The sequence below is a fragment of the Coenobita brevimanus genome, chromosome 40 (genome assembly GCF_032717465.1).
Source record: "Coenobita brevimanus isolate Jiangsu-jjx chromosome 40, ASM3271746v2, whole genome shotgun sequence".
NCBI lineage: Eukaryota > Metazoa > Arthropoda > Malacostraca > Decapoda > Coenobitidae > Coenobita > Coenobita brevimanus.
The window spans coordinates 56,173,859-56,195,835 of NC_136993.1; the positions used below are offsets into that span (position 1 = coordinate 56,173,859).

The 21,977-nt window shown below is 42.7% G+C and overlaps 1 protein-coding gene across 1 annotated transcript in view; it reads right to left on the reverse strand.

Annotated features, from left to right (window-relative positions):
- The window catches only part of LOC145397122 (uncharacterized), a 100,998-nt gene extending 88,763 nt beyond the window's left edge, over window positions 1-12,235 (reverse strand). The window contains exons 1-3 of the mRNA XM_080270322.1: window positions 12,154-12,235; window positions 11,544-11,665; window positions 2,704-2,808 (exon numbers count right to left, since the gene is read on the reverse strand). Of these exons, the coding sequence (XP_080126448.1) occupies window positions 2,704-2,808; window positions 11,544-11,665; window positions 12,154-12,235 (309 nt within the window). The remainder of the gene's footprint in view (window positions 1-2,703; window positions 2,809-11,543; window positions 11,666-12,153) is intronic.
- Between the last annotated feature and the right edge of the window lie 9,742 nt (window positions 12,236-21,977).

Here is a 21,977-nt window from a genome sequence, read left to right on the forward strand (position 1 = left end):
ACAGAACCCTGGGGAATACCACTGTTGATAGATCTAGGAGAAGAACGATGGCCGTCTACAACAGCTGCTATAGAAAAAACAGACAGGAAGCTATAGATGAAGGCACAGTTAGAAGGATGGAAGCCGCAAGAGGGTAGTTTTGAAATTAAAGATTTATGCCAGACTCGATCGAAAGCCTTTCAGATGTCAAGTGCAATGGCAAAGCTTTCTCCAAAGTCCCGAATGGAGGATTACCAGGAATCTGAAAGGTAGGTGAGAAGATCGCCAGTGGAGCGCCCCTGACGGAACCCATACTGACGATCAGAAAGAAGGTTGTGATAGGTAAGATGCTTTAAATTTTTTCTGTTAAGAATAGACTCGAAAACTTTTAAGACACAGGATGTTAAAGCAATTGGATGATGCTTAGAGGGTTAGGAATGATCACCCTTCTTTGGAACTAGTTGAATGAGAGCAAACGTCCAGCAAGAAGGAAAGGTACAAGTTGACAGAAAGGCGAAAGAGCTTACCTATGCAGGGTGTAAGTGCCGAAGTACAGATCTTAAGGACAACAGGAAGGAACCCCATCAGGCCCATATGCCTTGTTAGTATTGAGGCCAGTGATGGCAGAAAATACATCAGGTGAAGAAATTTTAATGTCAGCCATGAGGAAGTTTGAGGGGGGAAGTGATGAAGGAACAGCATCGGAATCATCTAAGGTGGAATTGGAGGAGAAAGTCTGAGTGTAGAGATCTGCTTTATCAGTAGAAGAAATAGCTACAGAGCCGTCAGAGTAGAAAAGAGGAGGGAAGGATGATGAGGTAAAGTTGTTAGGAAGGTTTTTGGCAAGGTCCCAGAAGAAGTAGGAAGAATTCGAATTGGAGAGTTGAGAGCATTTAGTACAGATGAAATTATTTTTAGCACAGCGAAGAACAGCCTTACCACGATTCCTGGCAGAAACAATACAAGATGTGATTCAGGGGTGGGTTGGCTTTGGTACCTTTTATAGGCCCTCTCCTTGTTGCGGAAAGCATTAGAACAAGCGTGATTAAACCAAGGTTTTCTTGCTTTAGTCAAAGGATATGGAAAGGGAATGTATGCTTCCATGCCCGAGAGAATAACCCCTGTAATGCGCAAGTCACACTCAGATGGCCCCCAGCCATGGAAGCAATAATCATTCCATGAAAAATCAAAGAAGTACTACCTGAGGGCTTTCCAATCTGCAGCTCCACAGATGACATTTCTTTGGGGGATCCACACACCATACTGGAGCAATAGGACAGGTTAAGGTAATAAGGTTGTGATCGGAGGAGCCCAACGGAGAGGAAAGATTAACAATGTAAGCAGAAAGATTAGTTGTAGGGAAGAGGTTAAGCATGTTGGAGCTCTCTCCGAGGCGGTCAGTGATACGGGTAGGGTGCTGTGCAAGTTGCTCTAGGTCATTAAGGATAGAAAAGGTGTAGGCTTGTTCACCAGGTGGATCAGTGAAAGGAGATGAGAGCCAAAGGTGGTGGTGAACATTGAAATCTCCGAGAATGGAGATTTCAGCGAAAGGAGAAATGGATAGAATGTGTTCCATCATAAAAGTAAGATAGTCGAAGAATTTTCCATTCTCAGTAGAATTAGGAGATAAGTAAACAACGCAGATATATTTTAGAATGACAAGCAAGCCAAAGCCAGAGAGTTGAGAATTCAGAAGAATCAAGTTCAGGAACAAGAGATAAATTGTTGCATACATATACTGTACACAACAGCCACCTTTGGCCTTGAAATGAGTATAAAGAAGGTAGGAGGAAGCAAAAAAAGGTTTGCTGTCAGTTTCCTCAGACAGCTGCATCCCTGTCAAGAAAAGTGAGGTTTAGAGGAGGAGAGGTGGTGTTCGATAGAGAGAAAGTTAGAGGAAAGGCCATGAATGTTGCAGAAATGAAGAAGAAGTGAGTCAGGCAGTGGTTCCAGGCATCTTTCTGAGTCGTCACCTGGAGAGGGGCGGATGGTGGGGGAATTTATGGTCCCCCCTCCCACTGGGACTCCGAGGCATGATTGACTAATGCTATTTTACATTTTTTTTTTTTTTTGAAAAGGTAGTGTAGTGTGTGTTGTGCATGTAGTTTGGTGTTGACAGAGAAACTTGTATTGGAGAGCATGCTGGCCTACTCTCTGTGTTACTGAAACACTGAAAAAGTTCAGCAAAGGGGGATGGTCAGGAACTAGTCCTGAGGGCTGTTGAAACGAGAGATCCAGCTCTCCCTGTCATCAGCTTTCCACCCACCTTGGGAGTACTGGCCTGCTCGACTGGTGCTACAGTCTATTCGTATGAAAATTGGATATTTATATGTGATTCATTTAAGATGTTATTTTTAAAGTCATCATACAATCAGATTTATGTATTGGCTTGTATATACTTAAACTTTTGGCTTCTAATATGTACGCAGTCATAAGCAACAGATTCCCGCTCTGACCATAGCCGTGGGTGACAGGAGGTTACAGTCAGGTTTTTAAACCAAACTATGATCTGTTCTCAGTAGTTCGATTCCATTTCAAAATACCTGAACAATTATTGTATCATAATCTGCTCCTCGTGCAGTCAAACTAATCTTTGAACTACAGTTTTAACACTAAACAACAGGTTTTTCGTACGGTGCGAATCCTAGCTTACGACATCTCATCAGCAAGAGATAAGATCAGAGGGTCAGAGAACCTATTGCCAGTAATGTGAGAGTGACCTACCCGGCGAGCCTGGCCGACCACTGGTGAGAGCTGAGCCTGCGTTATATTGGCGTCCTGGCCGTTCACACCCACGTTGAACACACTCACACCATATGACGAAAGATCCTGTGAAAAGGTTAGTTTTATGCATATATATATATATATATATATATATATATATATATATATATATATATATATATATATATAGATAGATAGATAGCTATAGATATAGATAGAGAGATAGATTATGGTGGAGTGAAAACTACTTTTTTTCTGGAATGAAGTTCCAATTGTGATAATAATTTGCCTTTAGTGGATGAAAGATATCAGCAAATATATGAGTTCATTTGCTTAATATCTTTATCTGCTACCAGGGGGCTCAAGTTAACATAATTTGCTGTAAAAAAAATGAAGAAATTGTTGTGATTACGTGTTTTCTAATCCAGATCAAAATCACTTTATAGACTTTTTTGGATACTGCAGTGAGAATAATAAAGGCATGTTATTGTTATATGTTAATGTCTTTTTTGTATGTATAAAGATCCTAAGCCTCCACCAATAGGCTAAATTTAACTGAATTAACGAATTTGATGCTTGACACACACACACAAAAAAACATGGTTTTCCATCTTAAGAAAATAAGAATGATAGGTTGGTTTATTCTTTATAATGATTGGTAGGTTTGATTCTGTATTCACTCGAAAATGGAAGAGTAATGAAATAGGATCCCTCTACTTCTTTACACGGCTTCAGACAGTTAAGGAATGTTATTTTCTTCGTTCCTTAGTGGGGTTACCACCCTTGCGCCAAACAACTTCCTTTGAGAAAGAGTTCTTGCAGAAGAATTATTTAGTGGTCTGCCTTTGTCTCAAATTCTGGCACTTCCTTTCTTGATTCAAATGTAGCACGAAAAAAACCGTCTCAGTTTGAAGGTCCGCAGACTGTTCCAGCAACTTCAGTAACCAACTTGACACATCTCTATGGTTTGTGTATGATATGGAAATGCAGAAATTATGGTTGAAGGGTTGTACCATATTTAATGCATGATGAAACTTCATCAAGAGAACTCCTTTGGTTATCGGTGGCTCTGTTCTCTGTCAATCTTCTCACTTGATGAGTTCTGCATAGTCTTTAGCATGAAAATTTAATGCTGGCACCTTAAACTGCCTGAGAACATCTTTCTCTTCAATGCATGCCCTCCATGATGTGTCTAAATCCCACTCATGATTCCTGTCATCAGTGATCATTGTAATGATGCTTTCTTGATGGGCGTAATATGCATTTCGCTGAATGACAGAGTCATGTACTCTTTTAAGCCCTTCAGAGAAATACCGGTTTCTTGCAATCATTCGCCAGAGATGTTTAGCACCATACTGGCATAATAGCTTACACTTTACTTCAAACCACATTGGTGTGTACCTTGACCATGAAAGTAGCTAGTGTCTGTAAATAATCTGTAAAAGTCTCGGTGCTTGCATATAACAACAGTATCCTGTTTGTTGTGGTGAGCCACCTTGAATGTACTATTTTACCTGGACTCTTGTGTTGCAGGCTCTCTGAGAATGCTCAACTAGATATAGCCTGGTGAATTTCAAGAAGGCATTACTGTTCAGTACTTGGGTCATCCGCACAACTTCACGCAAGTCCTCGTAAAATTAAGTGGGTCTGAAATCACCTAAAGGAAGCTTTGCACAGTTTACGTGTTCGGCCAATATCTTCTGAAAATGCATTTAGCCCAGTAGTGGTACCAATCACGTGACAAAACAGGTGGCACAATGGAAGTTCACTGACGTGCAAAAGCCATATCACCCGCTGGAATGGTTTTTCAAAAGCTTCTTCCAGTAAGCTTATTGTGTCGCAAGTGTTACCAGTGTTGACTACTATGGAATCAAAGACCACTGCAATGATGTTTCCTATATATTTTTTTTTTTTCCAAGCAATTCAGTAACTGTGCAAAAGTCTCTAGCTTTGCCACTGGAAGGTGTCACATATGCAAAGTACACAGAGTGTTGTTCAGACAGTATGCTGGTAATTATGCTCTTTGCATATGGTTCTTCAGTGGGTGCAGCCATCACTCTTTTAGACTAGAATCAATATTGTATCCTTTCTACCATCAAAGTGCAATCCCTGCATGAGCTGAGACTCTCCATTCTGTTTTAGTTCCGACCTCTTCTTTTGTCTTTCACGTCTTAGCTTACTTTTTATCTATAATTTTCCTTTTGTATCGGGAGTAACAATTCTAAAATCTCACAATACTGCAGAAGCAATAGCTGTGCCAGCTCTATCTGACACTGAAATCGGTCATAAGCAATGCTAATGAAGGAAATGTCTCACGTATCTCTTGCTCCGATGCGACATACTGAGTCGAAAGCTGTAGCTTCCTCTTCATCTGATACCCCCTCCAGCTGCTGAAGTTCACTGGTGTCAGTTTCGACTTGTAACTTAGCTGTGTTGGTACTAGCAACACTAATTTCTTGTGAGGCTTCCAGACGTGTTTTTTCCACTTCCATTCGATGTTTTTTTGCTTGTATGCATTTTGTTTCTGCTGCCAATATTTCCTATCACCATCAGTCTGCGAGTTCGTTGGTCAGCTAAGAAATCCTCTTCTTTTGGGGAGACATTATTACTCTTCTCACATGAGCATCAGCTGAATTCCTTTACATTAGCAGGTGCAGATGTCTAACAAAGTGCATTTTGAAGGGTTTTCAAATTCCTGATGCTGACATTTGTACTTAGGCCAGTCCTTGTGTGATTTGTATGGCTTTAATAAGAACTTGTATTTATCATAGTATAGTCAAAGACAAAAGTCGTGTCGCGGTTTTGTCCGAAGATTAAGTGCAATACATGAAACATTATGACAGCTCTACAACAGTTACATATTCGTGGTTGGCTAGGCTGACTTCCTCAAGCTTCATATCTGCTGCTGATGGGAGGAAGGTATAAATGAACCCAGGAAACTTGCAAGCCTTAACATTGACTAGCGAGAATTTTTGACTTGGAATTTCGTATGAGAGACGAAATACCAACGGTTAGGCGATGATCACCTGGACATTTCATCTTACACCGTAACACAAAAGGTAAAGGATACCTACTATGCCTTGATATGGAGAGCGAAAGCAACATGCATCCAAATATTAGGGAGAAGAGAGGTTGCATGATCTCCCTTTATATATGGGACGTGAATCCTGATCAGACAGCTAAAACATAATTTTGGTATAAGCATAACCACAGGAAGGTAATTTAGTTGACTTCAGGAGGAAGGGACAATGAAGAGCCGTCATCGTTCAGATCGTCCTTGTGTTACCACACCACTATAGGGCAAGGAAATAATTATAACGATGGAAGCAGCACCTGCAACAGTCCTTACACCGTAAGAATCGAACTGCACCAACAATGAAGCACACGAACAGCTGTGCGTAAACTTCGGTCGTCTAGTTCATGTGTTCGAACTCGTCTGTGGGATTCAGTTCGCCAGCCATTATAAAAAAAAGAAATAATAATAATAATAAAAATAATCGATTATCATACTACAATAACTCTTGTCTCAAGTGTTGAATACTATATTCAGTTTTGTTTTACATTACTGTTAAATAGTGTAAATCCGAGGTGTCATAATTATCAATATAATTAGCTAATTTACAGTTAGGAAAGATGGAGAACTGACTTCTGAACACTTATTTACCTAATTGAATTACAACGTTGTGGGCGTGGTAATAAAAAACAAAAGATGAGAGACGCTTTATACTGTATATACAAAATAAACACAGCAGTCAGAAAGACTTAATATGTAGATCAGCTTCGTTTTGTTACAAAAAATATGCTGGCATCCACAGGCCGATCACCTGGAGCGAATTGCAACTCAAGTCAGTGCTACCAACCGTCCATTCGACACAAAGCACACCACATCAAAACAATAGTCTTTCAACAGATATTTTCACCAGCTTTCACGACACGTCCCTTGTCTTTGACTGTACACTCACATCATATATAATATGCATGTGTGTGACACTTTTGGTAAAGAGCCTTTATTTCAAATTTTCTGCTTTCTTGGAAACTGCCTCTGCAACTTCAGAAACCGAAGGCTCCTTGTTGTTCATCTGCCCTTTCAGTAAGAGTTTTGTAAAGAAGTAATCTTTCATCCTGGAGTAATAGGTTGGAAGTCCTGTGATACTCATCTCACATGGTACCCCAAAAATGGCACTCTTATGGTTTATAGTGAAATGTCTCTTACATTAGAATTTGGTGTCCTGGTTTCCTTCTTTCTTTCTTTCCTTCTTTTTTTCATCAGTTATCAACTGTACTCTAATGGCTCACCTAGCACATTGCTCACTGACAATCAGTTTTGCTTATAACACATGAACACCGTCAGACAAAATGAGTCATTACTCTTCTCATTAAGGTTTGTATCTAAATATCATTGAACGTAATCACAAATATCCTGTAAAACAATACATTGTATAGTTTAATATATTTTAAGCTTTTATTATTATGGAAATAAATTCCTTATTAAGATGAAAAATTTCACACCGAGATATACGTGTCAATTTCGTTATTTCAGCTAGCATTAGCAATATGGTGGCAGCTAAAGACCTTAACCACATGAAAAGGCACTTTCATACAAAGAACTTCAATGCCTTGAGAATCTTAATCACTATCTATCTATCTACTGCCAGACGCCTCAATCCCGTTTGGGGTGGCCACAAACAAATTGCCTCCAAGTCGCCCTGTCCCCCGCCATTTCGCTGCCCTGCTTCCAACTCACACCCCCCTCTCTCATATACCTCTCCACCCCATCCCTCCATCTCATCCTCGGCCTCCCCCTCCCTCTTCCCCCCTCCACCTCACTCACATACACTCTTTTCGTCAGTCTTTCACCCTCCATCCTCTCCATATGGCCAAACCACCTCAGTGTGTTCCTCATAACGCTTCCTATCACATCCACACCACAACGCTCCTTTATATCCTCATTCGTCAGCCTGTCTCTCCATGTGACTCCACAGGCTCCTCTTAAATAACTCATTTCCACTGCTCTCACTCTTGACTTGTGTCCTTCCAACAACGTCCAAGCTTCACTTCCATACGTTAGAGTTGGTATCACAATACTGTCATGTAACTTTTTCACTTTCATGCTCACTTCCCTGTTTCTTATCACTGGTTTCAAAGAACCAGCAACCATTCTTCCCTGCTGTACCCTTTCAAGCACTTCACCCTCCAAACCTCCATCCTTACTCATCACACTACTCAGTTACTTAAACGTACTCACATTTTCCAATTCCTCACCATCCAACCTCGCTGTACATTCACTGACTTCACCTCTCTCAAAGACCATCACTTTACTCTTCCCTACATTCACCTTTAGATTCCGTTTCTTACACACTCTCCCAAACTCGTCCACCAAGCCTTGCAGCTCCCCTTCGTCTTCACTCAACAACACACTCTAAGATAATTGTATGATGAAATTTTGTAATGGATTTTTAAACCTGAAATAAAAACCTTTTTCTTTTTCTTTTACACCAAATTACATTAACTTCAGACCTCTGGTGGCAACTGAAGATATTAAGCAAATGAACTAATTTTTCTCAGGTATCTTTCATCCACTAAATTTAGTTTCTTATCACTGTTTGAACTTAGTTCCTGAAAAAAGTAGTTTTCACTCCACCCTAATATACTGTGTACACACACACACACACACACACACACACACACACACACACACACACATATATATATATATATATATATATATATATATATATATATATATATATATATATATATATATATATATATATATATATATATATAGTATATAAGTTAAAAAAACTGAATATGAAAAATAAGGTTGTCAGAACCTAGCATATGATGAGATTTCTGGGGAAAATTAAATCACGTGAATTTTTTTTTTTTTTTCCAAATCATCAAACATTTAGATGTTGTGCAAGGATCGCAAATGTTTCCCTTTTTGCTCACATCAGCTTCACACATAGGAACAGTGAGTGTTGTATATTTGAGTGAAAACCCTAGTCAAATTACAATCTTTTGATTATACAGTATGCTTACATTTATAAACAGTACATTCAACAAAGAAACCCTAAGCTTTTTATATAATCATATGTCCTCATCATTCAGAAAGTACCTCTCAGCACGGCTGCTTGGAACACTTTTTTTTAATAGTCCCTTGTCGTTGTTGCTAGGTTAGTCACTTCTTTTTATTGGGGCATGTATGAGGTAAGGAATTCCACCGATCCATGCTTTTCGCGTTCCCAGGTGATGAAAATTAGTGATGGGCCTAGTACAATATCAGTGAAATCGGCATGGCTTGTAGGGTTATCCAGTGTCACTCTTCTAGGACAGAAATAACCTTCAAGGGGTGATGTTCTGAGGTATTTAATCCATTTACATAAGGAAGAACAGAAATCCGTGGTTGGGAGTGTGTTTGCGAGACTTCAAGCCATCACTGAAATTTGGATGAGAGAAGGTCTACCGACGATACATCTATACGACGTCAAAAAGCACGTCAAGGAAGTGCACTATGAATTGCAGCGTTTGAAGAGCATTTCGTGCAAAACGCAAACGATTTGGAAAACCAGGCAGCGTTCAAGTCTAGCCTGAGCAATCTTTTCGACATCCCTCATCAAAATGCCTTAACTCTGATAAAAGTCCAGGAAGACAAAGACTTCCTGCATGCTCAGATGGAAGAGGGTCGAAGAGGCAAAACTGGCAATGTCGACAAGAAGACAGCCAAGAAAGTCGAGAAAGCGTGCAAAGGAAGTGCACAAGAACTAAAATGGAAGGAGAAGCATGCACGTTAAACGGAAGCTGCCTTTGCTAACGTTGTTTTAGAATAATCCACCTCTTCAAGTGACGAAACAAATACTGAAAGTGGGCAATCACTCCAGCAAAGTGAAAAATATTTAGTACTACACACTCGTAAACGGAGACATGGCACGGTGGCAATCAGCGTTAAAGTCGCAGCTGCATTGAACCACACCCAAATAAGCGACAGAGCTGCAGCCCATGCACTCATACCGTTTGCAGAGCAAATGGGTCATGACGTCAGACTATTTTCTCTGAGTCCCAGCGCTATTAGATCCAGCTGATACAATTACAGATCAGCAGGCACCTCTGGTACCACAGTGAAATAAACGTGGGTCTGCCACTATTATTTGATTGACGATAATTAAAAACGAATAATGGTGGAGCATATGAACTCTGTATGGGTCAGTAGATCCTACCCGACGGGTTTCGGTACAGTATCCACAAGGAAAGTCACTGGCAGACTTCTGCACTTCCAATACGTACAAGTTGTTCACTCTCCTTGGCCTTCCGGTTGATTTCCTGCAATGTGACCCATTAAGGTGGGAAAACAATACAGGTTTTTGTTCACCAAAAGCAAGAATGGAATGATTGAACATGGTGAGTGACGTTGCACAGCGAGGCGTAGCATTAGTTCAAACCTTCACTAAAGCCGGCACACTCGGAATGAAAAGCAGATCCAGTCCATGCTTCAAACATCGAGAAACATCGAAAAGTTTTTCTGACAGTGTCCAAGCCAGTGTAAAGTCGAACTGAACGGTGGTGAACAGTATCGTATAGCTACTTCATTGTTTATCCTAAACTACAGGTCACGGCAATATAATGTTATTTTTGCATTGTATGCTGTTATTATTTCCACTTTTCTGTGGAATCACTTATCGTTGGTGCACAACCTCTAAATGTAGGCTAACACGATTTGAATGAAAGTTGGTCAATTTACTCGAACTTTTGACATGGATCCTCTCAAAATAAGAGGTTTTGCTTGCTTGAATTTTTATTTTGGAAATTCACCTCAAACCCATCAAAGCACCATAACTATCTCTCTCTCTCTCTCTCTCTCTCTCTCTCTCTCTCTCTCTCTCTCTCTCTCTCTCTCTCTCTCTCTCTCTCTCTAGTGTGTGTGTGTGTGTGTGTGTGTGTGTGTGTGTGTGTGTGTGTGTGTGTGTGTGTGTGTGTGTGTGTGTGTATGATGTGTGCTTGTGGATGTACTTGTGTGTGCGTGTCTTTGTACATGTACTACTGCTCTAGGATGCACAAGCTGCATATGTTCACTCACTCAGTGTTTAGTCTTTCTGGTTTTATATGCCAATGCAAATTTGAAAGATTCATAACCAGCAGCCCACCGATGATTGGGCTGCTTATCCCAGACACGTCACTTCCTTCCTGCGATAGACCAGTGCCAGCGAGTAATATCCCTGTGAAGCACTACAGTTCAGATGACTTTTCACACATACACCTCTCAGCATCATATCCGTGTAGATTTATGTGATTCAGAATCTCTTTCACACCACCTTTCAGCTCCTGTTTGGCATCGTCATTCCTCCTATCTTTAGCAGTTTCTCATAATGCAATCTACTTCATATCGCCATACCACATGAACATACTGTGTTATCCGTTTCAGGTCGTATGTCCTTTTTCTCTGTAGGTGTCCTACAATGCCATTACTCACTTTGTCGAAGAGAAACCCCGTAGATATCCTTTCCAACATTTCCACTTTTTTTCCGATCGCTCACATTTATGGCCTGTGCCTTGAATCAATACTGTTAGTACGATAATGTCTACATGCATACTCAATTTTGAAAAGACTCAGCCGTTTCCTTTCACACATCTCTAATACGTTTGTCTCTTGTCAAACATCAGGAAAATATAACGACCATCTTTACCTAATACTATGATAGGGTGTCTCACTCAGGACCGGTACGATGGTATTTGGGTGGGTGTTTTTAGGACATGCATTAGGGTCTTGTGAAAAAGTAGTTTTATCAGTACTGAAATTCTCAGACTCTCGCCATTTAATCTTACACATGACGACCATTACTTACGGTGAACAAGTTGTAATTGTCATCCTTATGATTGATGAACAGGAACAAGGAGCAATCCGTGTCTGAATCTTGTTCGAGCACGGCTGTTATTGCTCCGTGCAATACTGGTCGGTGAATATCAGCTGAAGGAGGAGAGGAAATATAAAATAACCAGTTCATTGCAATAATATGTATAATTATTTTAAGCAAGTTATTACCAGACGACTTTTATCAGTCATCCCCTCTCTCTCTCTCTCTCTCTCTCTCTCTCTCTCTCTCTCTCTCACACACACACACACACACACACACACACACACACACACACACACACACACACACACACACACACATTTTTATTTGCAAATGGGTAATTGTTCTTTTTTTTACGTCTTCAGTTCAGTAACTCACACATGAGATTATTAAAATCATGTGGATGAGACAAGGGCACAATTAGTACCAATTCCTGGTGTTTATGAAGTATTGTTCTATTAATTTGCTAACGCTGTGATTTACATTTATTCTTAATAACACAAATGAATCTTATCAAACATCCTAGTAAATAACTAGATTTATTGTGTGGTGTTAATTTAAGAATACATGTAACTGCATAGGTCTTCAATGCATTGCTTACCAGTAGGCTGCAACCCTCTTGTGGAAAGAGATGATGTAGAATAGTAGATGACGAATAGGACTACGCCGGATTTCATCATCATCACGGTAACCATCTGAAGATGGAAAGGGTAACAGCTAATCTCTAATTACCCTTTGAAGTCGTGGGAGGGCCCAAGGTTTAATTGTCACAGTCCATACCATTTAAGCCGTAAGAAACTAGTCTACACCTGGAATCGTTACACAGTTTGACTTCGCTGAATATTACACACAGTTTCCATCGACCAAAACTTTATCATTGTTCTGTTACGAAAACAGTGATTTGTGACTGAATGTCCGGGTATATGGTGGCTGTATCTAACTGACTGCCCACGACCGAAGGTGTTATATAAAACTCTACCAAATTATTTCAGGATGAAAAAAAAAAAAAGTCATCCGCATATACTTAAAGACCCATAGTGATAATATCACTATAGTCGTGGTGCATGACTCTGAGGTTGTTATTATCGTGCCCTGGCAACCTACCATTCAAAAGTGCATCTGATTTCATGTATAATATGAGATGCATGTGATTCGTGTATAATATATTCATGGATAATAATAATCTTGTAAAATATATTCGTGCACAATTATATGATTCGTGTATAATATGATACGAAATCGGACGCACTTATGAATGGTAGGTTGCCAGGGTACAATAATGACATCCTCAGAGTCGAGCGCTGCGACTATAGGTTTCTTGTGACAGCTGTACCGGGTACTTTTTATGCATTATTTCCTTTGTAACTCTGCTGTACATGTGGTTCAGCTGCTGTCCACTACGACGCAAAACCAATATCAGGCTGGGACTGGAAACAGAGTGGAAATCTGAATTTCGTATAATGTTCATGACTGATACTTCACTTGACCCACCAACATGCTAATTAGCTGCACAAGTTCTGAACTGTGAATGTTAGAGGCGAGGTAGTGAACTGGAAAGGTGTAAGGTATAAATGACGGCTGCCTGTCTTTAGTGAACAGACTTCCTAATTGACATTCCGTTTTGATAACCTCTAAGTATATCATACTCCCTACTGAAGGATAAGTATTGTATTTTAGTCACCTTTTGTCAATCCAGGTTATTTCAATCCCAACAGCCATTTCATGTCACTCATGTGAAAACTTTTACCAGAAATCGACTTAGGTTTTCGAGTAGTTTGTTTTTCTGATCTGCTCACTTTACGTTGTATCCATTACAGTTGTTTCAGGGAAACGCATATTGATTCTGGTCAAATCCAGGGGTCAATAGTTGTGTTTCACAGCAGTTCAGTTAAGTTTGTACTTCACACAGCATCAGTATTAACTGTGGTCATTCCATTGTTCGAGTTCATTTGGTGTCTTGAACATGCGCGGTATTAACCCTGCCTGTCCTGACCGATTTTCGACCGCTGACTCCCCCCAATCCTGATCAATTTGGGAAAAAAAAAATTTGGCTCAAACCTCCGCTTTTGGTGAGAAACATCGAAAATTCTTGGAGAAATCGCCCACCTGAGGTTTAACATACTCGATACAGGTAGGAGTACCCCTTACCTTACTGGGTTTTCTGTCAGGCTGACTCCAAAGAAAACAAGTTCTATGGGAGGGTAACTATTCCACACCACTCATAAACGGTATTTATTTATTTATTCGGTACGAATTTATATGTAGTATGAGAGTATATTGGTTTTCACACAGTAATATAGGCAATATAAGCATTGTTTCACTCACCAAACACATCAACATACCTGACCTTTTTTGGCAACATTACCTGATCATTATTTTTGATTGTTTCCTCCTCTAATGCTACGTAAACTTTGTCCTTCACATTGTCATCGATTGGGGAATCACTCTGACCCTCAATTTCGTACCGTGGCACATGTCTTTACTGGCCAGGTCACTGGTAACAGGTGAATTGCCGAGACAGTGGTGTGCGAGGGGGGAGGAATCTTGTAGAGGAAGGTGTCCCGTGTATACGTACCAAAAATCATGCTCGATGTCATGGGGGGATGTGAATTTATGAATTAAAAATACTTTATGCTGCTTGAAAATAGAGACAAGAAATTAACTTGTGAAAATCAAACAGAAAGTTTTACTTTATGCCGGCTTACTTTGCAGATTCTCTAAGGACGAGAATTTATAAACGTTCTCAACAGTACAGAGCAGAAACTAATTACTAACACGTGCTGTTTGTTAGTACTGTTAGCCTCTTGAGAAAGTGACTCCACCCCTGACAATCAGTAACTAATGCTATTAATGATAAACAGGTTCTTGCCGGTGCATTAACTCCTGGCTGGCACAACGGATTTAAGCTTAATACAAAAGAACTGGCCTGAGTACCAGTTATGAAATGCAAAGCGTTTGTGCAGACTAGGAGCGGCGACTTAAATAAGCTTAATGTGGAGAATAAAACACGAGTTTAACTACATTAAGCGCAAAGAAAAAGAACTGTAAATTTATTAATTACAATGAAATAAATTTACGTTACATGAATCCCCCCCGTGGGCAGCCACCTTGTCATGGTGAGGGGGCTTGCATGCTTCGGTGAACCCACAAGCCTGCCCGTGGATGTAACGACATCTGGCAGGGTCTCCCATGCGGGTAGGGTCGTGGGTGAGGAGTCTAACTAAGTGCTGCCCGAAACGTAGGTTACCCGTATGGGTCATCGGTTCCGCCCTCCAGAGGGATCGCCTCAGTGCTGTCCTGAGTTGGTTGGTTGGGTGTCTGGGCTGGGGGGTGTTGGGGAAGGGGGTCTTTGCACTGGTGGGAGCAAACTTTCAAATCACGGGGTGTCCTTTTTGGGACACCCTCTGGGGATGAGGTACCCCGCTCCCATCAGACCGCGCTTGGTCCCCTCACTCCCTGGTAGGCGGTTTCCCTTGGCTCCTGGTGCCAATTTATTTTCACTAATGTATTTATGGATACACAGAACAATTCTTTACCCACTCATGTGGTCAGTTGCCAGCCGCACGAGTCAGCATCAACTGGTCACTCCCTGGCTGACGACCCTGTACCCTCCGGGTCATCTGCCAAAACTGTGAATCACGATGCCCTTTCTATGGAGCTGTTACCTGGTGTTTTTGTGAATCACTCTTACACAAAATACATAGTCCTCAAAATGGATAATGGTACTTCCTTCCGGAACCTGAATTGTTTTCAGATTCACAGTGGTCTAGTTACAGCATGTGGATTTACCCTCAAGGTCTCTTTGCAAGGCGATGGTTCTCTATTGTTAGAAGCCAGGAATGAAGAGGAGAGTTCACGCATCCAGTCTCTAACTGTGGTCGCCGGGTATCCTGTATCTGCCTCTCGTCATTTGGTCCTAAACCAGTCCCGAGGGGTTGTGTATTCTCGTAACTTGATCTCATATTCTGATTCTTCCCTCTTAGAGGGGCTGGCTCCTCAGGGTGTTGTAGGAGTTCAGAGAATTATGAAGAGAGTTGATGGGGTTTTAACCCCCACGTCCACTCTTATCTTGACATTTGACTATCTTACCTTACTGGAGGTTATCACTGCTGCGTGGTGGAAGCTAAAGGTTAAACCTTATGTTCCCCGACCTAGAAGATGCTATTATTGTCAAAGATTTGGTCATGTCCAACATTTTTGCAGGCGGGAAGCGTCTGGCCTTACTGAGGTCTGTGGAAATTGTGGTGGAATTTCTCATGGTATAGATGATTGTTCTCAACCCCCTAAATGTTTGAACTGTGGAGGAGCACATGCAGCCTCCTCAAGGGATTGCGAAGTATACAAGTATGAATATGAGATTATTTCCGTCCGAACGAAGGAGAAAATTTCCTTTTCCGAGGCAAAGGCCAGGGTTAGGGAGCGGTTCATTCGCCCTGGGGTTACCTTTGCTGCTGCGTTGTCTCACCCTAAGGCTACTCAGCAGGTGCCCCTGCCATCACACAAAGCCCCATCAAATTCTCAGGTTTCTACTTCCAGGCCTTCTCGGCCAGGGGGTTCCACCGAGGGAGTGCAGCCTGGAAGCAGCTGTGCTTCTTCCAGGGAGGTGCCCCCTATCTCTGGGGATGTCCCCTCTGTGGTGGTACTTCCAGCATCTGGGAGTGCCTCCCCCATCCCAGTTCCTCCTGTGACAAACACCTGTGTCGATGCTACACCTTGCTTTGACACATCCAAAACTCCCGATGTCCTTCCTATGCAAGGTAACCGTTGCCGTGACTCCTCAGAGTGCTCAGAGAGCGAAGCGCTGCTACCAAAGATCTCTGCAGTGGAGCCCACTACTCCTCCACCTCGGGATGCTCAGGGGTCAGGGCAAGTGGAGACTGGGGATGGCGTCTTGCTGATGACCCAGCCACCATCAGATAGTGGTGTTCCTCAGGTAGTTGATGCACCTGCTCAGCTGCATGAGACCTTGCCCTCTCAGGATTCCAGTACTGTGGGACGCGCTACTGATTGTGCTCCTTCTCGTGGTGGCACTGCCTGCTCTATTCCGGTTAGGGCAGTTTGCGGTCCACCTGCCAAACCATCTCTTGCCCCGCCAAAAGAGAAAACCATCGTCCGGCCCTCTTCTTCTTCCTCCAGGTTATCTTCAGCTGGGCGGCACACTGTACACCATAATGGTGCCAGGGAGTCCCTTTCTAAGGGCAGTTCTAAGCAGCAATCTAAATCTGCTTGCTTGCCGGAGGCAAGGTTGTCTCGCCCCTCAACCTGATTCTTTCTTTGCTGTGGGTACCATGGCATTCTCAGCCAGTATATTACAATGGAATTGTCGAGGGCTGCATGGGAGGAGCTGTGGACCCTCCTAGCTTATTCCCCTTTGTGCGTGTGTCTCCAGGAAACTCTTGTAGGGCTTGCCACTCCTCATGCACCACCTGGGTATGATGCTTTTTACTCAGCTCCAACCCAGGATCCTGTTGGAGGTGGTGCTGTTTTGGTGAGGGCTAATGTCCCTCATCAACAAGTTCACCTCCAGTCTGATCTCCAGTGTGTTGCTGTGCGGTTGTATGCCCTCTGCTGGTATACTGTCTGTTGCATTTATTTACCACCCAGCGCAGTAGTTAGTAAAGCACACCTTGAAGACCTCCTCAGACAATTACCTAAGCCCTTTCTCCTCCTGGGGGACTTTAACGGCCACCACCCTTTGAGGGGTGACTGTCTAATTAACCAACGTGGGCATTTATTGGCATCCTTATTGGAGGACGAGGATCTCTCCCTGCTGAATACTGGCGAGTTTACGCATTTTCATCCTCAGACGAATACATTTAACACAATAATTGACCTCTCTGTCTGTTCTCCTGACTGCCTCCTGGATTTCACCTGGGAGGTTCTGAGGGATCTGCATGGGAGTGATCACTTTCCTATCCTCCTTACTGCAGCAATACCTAGTCCTTGTTCCCGTCTCCCGAGGTGGAGGTTAGATAAGGCAGACTGGTCCCTTTTTCTTCCTTGACTTCTATTGGTGTTTCCATAGAAGACTTTCCACATATAGATGAAGCTGTTTCGTTCTTTACATCTACTATCCATTCTGCTGCCCTCCACGCTGTTCCAAGAACCTTTGGCACATATAACTATCACCCTGTCCCATGGTGGAATGAGGATTGCAGTATTGCTGTATGTGCCAAAAAGACAGCATTTTCACATTATCGTCAATACAAAACAGCATTATCTTGTCGAATTCAGGAGGGCATGTGCTAGGGCACGCCGGGTCCTCAAACAAGCCCGACGAGACTCTTGGATGGCTTATGTGCCTTCCGTAAAGTCTAAGACACCAGTGTCTCAGGTGTGGAAGAGGGTACAAAAGATTTCAGGAAAATTCCCGCAAGGCAGGTCCCTTGTGCTGCTGTCAAATGGTGAGCCTGTTGGTGACCCTATTGGCTGTGGCTGATATTTTTGCTTCTGCCTTTGCAGCGGTCAGCCATAGAGATGCTAGCACTCCAGTTTTTGCCAGACACAGGGACATAAAAGAGGCTAGGGTATTGAACTTCCATTCTGGTAGGGGAGAGTCTTACAACCTCCCTTTCTTTTCCCATGAACTCCAGTCTGCTCTTTCCCTTTGTCAAGACACCTCACCAGGGTCAGATGATATTCCCTATGCAATGCTTCGGCACCTGGGTGATGATGCACTATCTTTTCTCCTCAAGCTGTTTAATAGAATCTGGAGAGACTCTTCTCTTCCTACCTCTTGGCACGAAGCTGTTGTCCTGCCATTCCAGAAGCCAGGGAAGACAGGATCCAGTCCTCTAGAATATCGACCAATTGCCCTTACATCATGCTTGTGTAAAACTGATTGAAAAGATGGTCAATTCACGCTTAATGTAATTCCTCAAAAGGAATGACTGCCTCTCTCAATGTCAGTCTGGTTTTCGCAAATATCGTTCGACGACAGATGCACTTGTCCGCCTAGAAGCTGCAGCATGTGATGCTTTTGCCAGGAAGCAGCATCTGGTGTGCATCTTCTTTGACTTAGAAAAGGCATATGATACTACATGGCGGTTTGGTATCATCAAGCAGCTTTGCTCTTTAGGTTGTGGTAGGCTGCCTCTATTTATATTAGACTTTCTGTGTGACCATTCATTCAGGGTTCTAATTGGTTAAACTCTGTCTCCTTCGTACACTCAGGAAGAAGGCGTGCCTCAAGGAAGTGTCCTTAGCACGACCCTTTTTGCTATAGCATTAGATGGTATGGCTGGATGAATCTCTCTTGCGTGATAATCAAAGACGGTGAATAAAACCCACACTTGTAGACGAAGAATATAATTACCAAACAGTTTCGGTGGACACTGCCACCATCTTCAGTGGTCAAGATAGTGAGAGGGAATGACATACTGACTATACAAGGGTTCCTTTTTATGCGTGTGTGTGTGTGGAAGGGTGGGGTAAAGGTGAGGTGGGGTGGGGTAGATTGTAAGCGGGGATTAACCCAAGGGGGATTTTGGGGGGGACATTACCGGACAGGTCAGGTGTAATTCCTATCTGACCCTACCTGTGTCGTAGCAGGAAGGGACATTGCCACTAGGGACCTCATTATAGGATCTAGCTTGTACATACCTTCACTAAGGTTGAAATTCTCGTATTTCTGGATACACATGGCTTCAATAATCTTTCGTTTCCGAAAGTCATGACTTCTATACAATACGAAGTAGATGGCTACCTTGCCAGTCAATTCTGTGGTTGGCTTCACAAACATGGTTAAATATTGCATTATTTAAATTGCATGTTCTTATGGCATACTTGTGTTCCTTAATCCGTGTTTCCAAACTACGACCTGTTTCTCCTATGTAAACTAGTTCACAATCTTTGCAAGGAATTTTATATATGCCTGCTTCTGAATATGTTGTACATTTGTTCTTTACTAACATTGCTCTGATGGTGGAGGTATACCTAAATGCTATATTTACCTCACTACTGTAACCTATTAACTTTAACATATTCAAGTCTGCAACATAAGGCAAAGTGAGGAAACGTTTCTTTTCTGTGGTGGGTTCTTTAGGTACGTAGTAAGATCGCCTAGCTCGAAGGTATGCTTGTTTAATGAACCATTTGGGATACCTTAAGTTTTGGAAGATTTCCCAAATGAGATTGTTTTCTTCTTGTATATGTTCTGGACTGCATATTCTAAGGGCTCTGAGGAACATTGATGAGATAACAGACAATTTTGTGGCAGACTGATGATACGAAAAATAATGAATGAACAAGTTACAACTGATTGGTTTCCTTTACACCTTAAAGCTAAGTGAATGATTTTGCTTCATCACCAGCACATCAAGAAAGGGAAGAACACCCCCGTTCTCCCACTCAACTTTAAATTTAATGGAGGGAGCAAGATTATTTAGGTGTGTGAAAAACTCGTCAAAATTATCAAGTGCTGAAGGCCAGTATGTCATTCCCTCTCACTATCTTGACCAATGAAGATGGTGGCAGTGTCCACCGAAACTGTTTGGTAATTATATTCTTCGTCTACAAGTGTGGGTTTTATTCACCGTATTAGATGGTATTCTGTCCTCTATTCCAGAGGGGGTGTCTGCCTCACTGTATGTCGATGATTTAGCTATATGGTATGCTGCCTCCCGGATGCCCGTGGCTGAACGTCGCATGCAGCTTACCTTAGACCACGTATCTCATTGGGCCACAATGCATGGTTTCCGTTTCTTCCCAACAAAAACAGTGGCCTTACATTTCTCCCGCTTGAGAGGTGTCCACCCCGACCCCGATCTCAAGTTACATGGCCACAGAGTCCAATGTGTGGATGAAGCAAGGTTTCTCAGTCTTGTTTTTGACAGACGACTGACGTGGGTTCCTCACATCCGTGCATTATGTTTATCCTGCCACCATGCCCTGTCTCTCCTACGGACTCTATCTCACCTGTCTTGGGGCTCTGATAGAGCCACCCTGCTCTATCTTTACCGTGCCTTGGTATGGAGCAAATTGGACTATGGGTGTGAGGTATACTCTTCTGCTACTGAGGCACGGCTGCAGCCTCTCAGCTCAATCCATCATGCTGGGATCCGTCTGTCAACTGGAGCTTTCCGGTCTTCCCCAGTTCCTAGTCTATTAGTAGACGCGAATGAACCGCCACTAGATCTCTGTCACCAGTCCTTACTGGTGCAGTGTTGGCACCACCTTCACCGTCTACCTTCCTCACCAAGTTATATGGCTGTCTTCGAGGTCGCTCTTTTCCCCTTTTATAACACCCACCCTCGCTATCCACAACCATTTCGGTACAGAGTGAGGGCTGCCATAGAGGAGTTAGGTGTTCAGCCTTTTCCTGTTTGCCCTGTGCGTGGTCCCCAAGTGGCTCCCTGGCTCCTCTCAGAAGTATGGCCATGTGATTACTTCCCTGAGAGGAAGGCCTCTCTTTCCACACAGGTAGCTCTGTCTTATTTTTTAGAACACGCCTCTGCCCACAGTGACTCGATCCCTGTATATACTGATTGTTCCAAGTCCCGCATTGGGACAGGCTTTGGTGTAGTTTTCCATGATTTTAGCCGTGGTGGGAGTCTTCCTCCCTCCGCCTCTGTTTTTACTGCTGAACTTACAGCTATTTTAGTTGCAGTTGAGTTGATTTTCAGTTTCCCCCCCTGCTTCTTTCACCATTTTTAGTGACTCAGCCAGTGCCTTGCAAGCTTTGTCTTGTGGCTTCTCACCACACCCTCTAGTCCTGCCTATCTTGGAGTAGCTCTTCTTATTAAACAGACGCAGATTTTCTGTACAGATGTGTTGGGTCCCTGCTCATGTGGGAGTCATAGGCAATGAGCGTGCTGACTCTGTGGCGAAAGCCGTTGTCTCTCGCCCTTCCTGTCCCCATTACCATGTCCCATCTGAGGATTTATGTACAAGCACCATAGAAGCTGTCCATCTCTGTTGGCAGAGAAGGTGTGATGTAGTAGGGGCGAACAAACTCTGCAGCATTCGTCAAAACCTGGGCGATGGAGGGTATGGGGGACTATCCCGACAGTGGGAAACAGCTTTGGCCCGTCTCCGGATTGGCCACACTAGGCTGACTCATGGTTTTTTAATGGAGAAGGCGCCCCCTCCCTATTGTGATGACTGTCTGGTTCCTTTGACTGTGCAGCATCTTCTTTTGGAATGCCCAATTCTTGAGGACCTTCGTCGGCAGTACCTCTCCAGGTGCTGAACCGGCAATGGACCTTATCTTCTCTCTTCGGTACTTGGGGAAGAGGCTTGTGCTATGGGAGGAGTCATCTTCTCCTTTGTGTTAAGTTCCAGCCTTCTTCACAAATTGTAGGACTTTACCATATTTTAGTTTGCGTTTTATACTATTCTCGTTTAACCTTGTGGGGTAGATGTGGATGTGGTTGAAAAGATTAGGAGAAATACACTGAGGTCGTTTGGACATGTGGAGAGAATGGA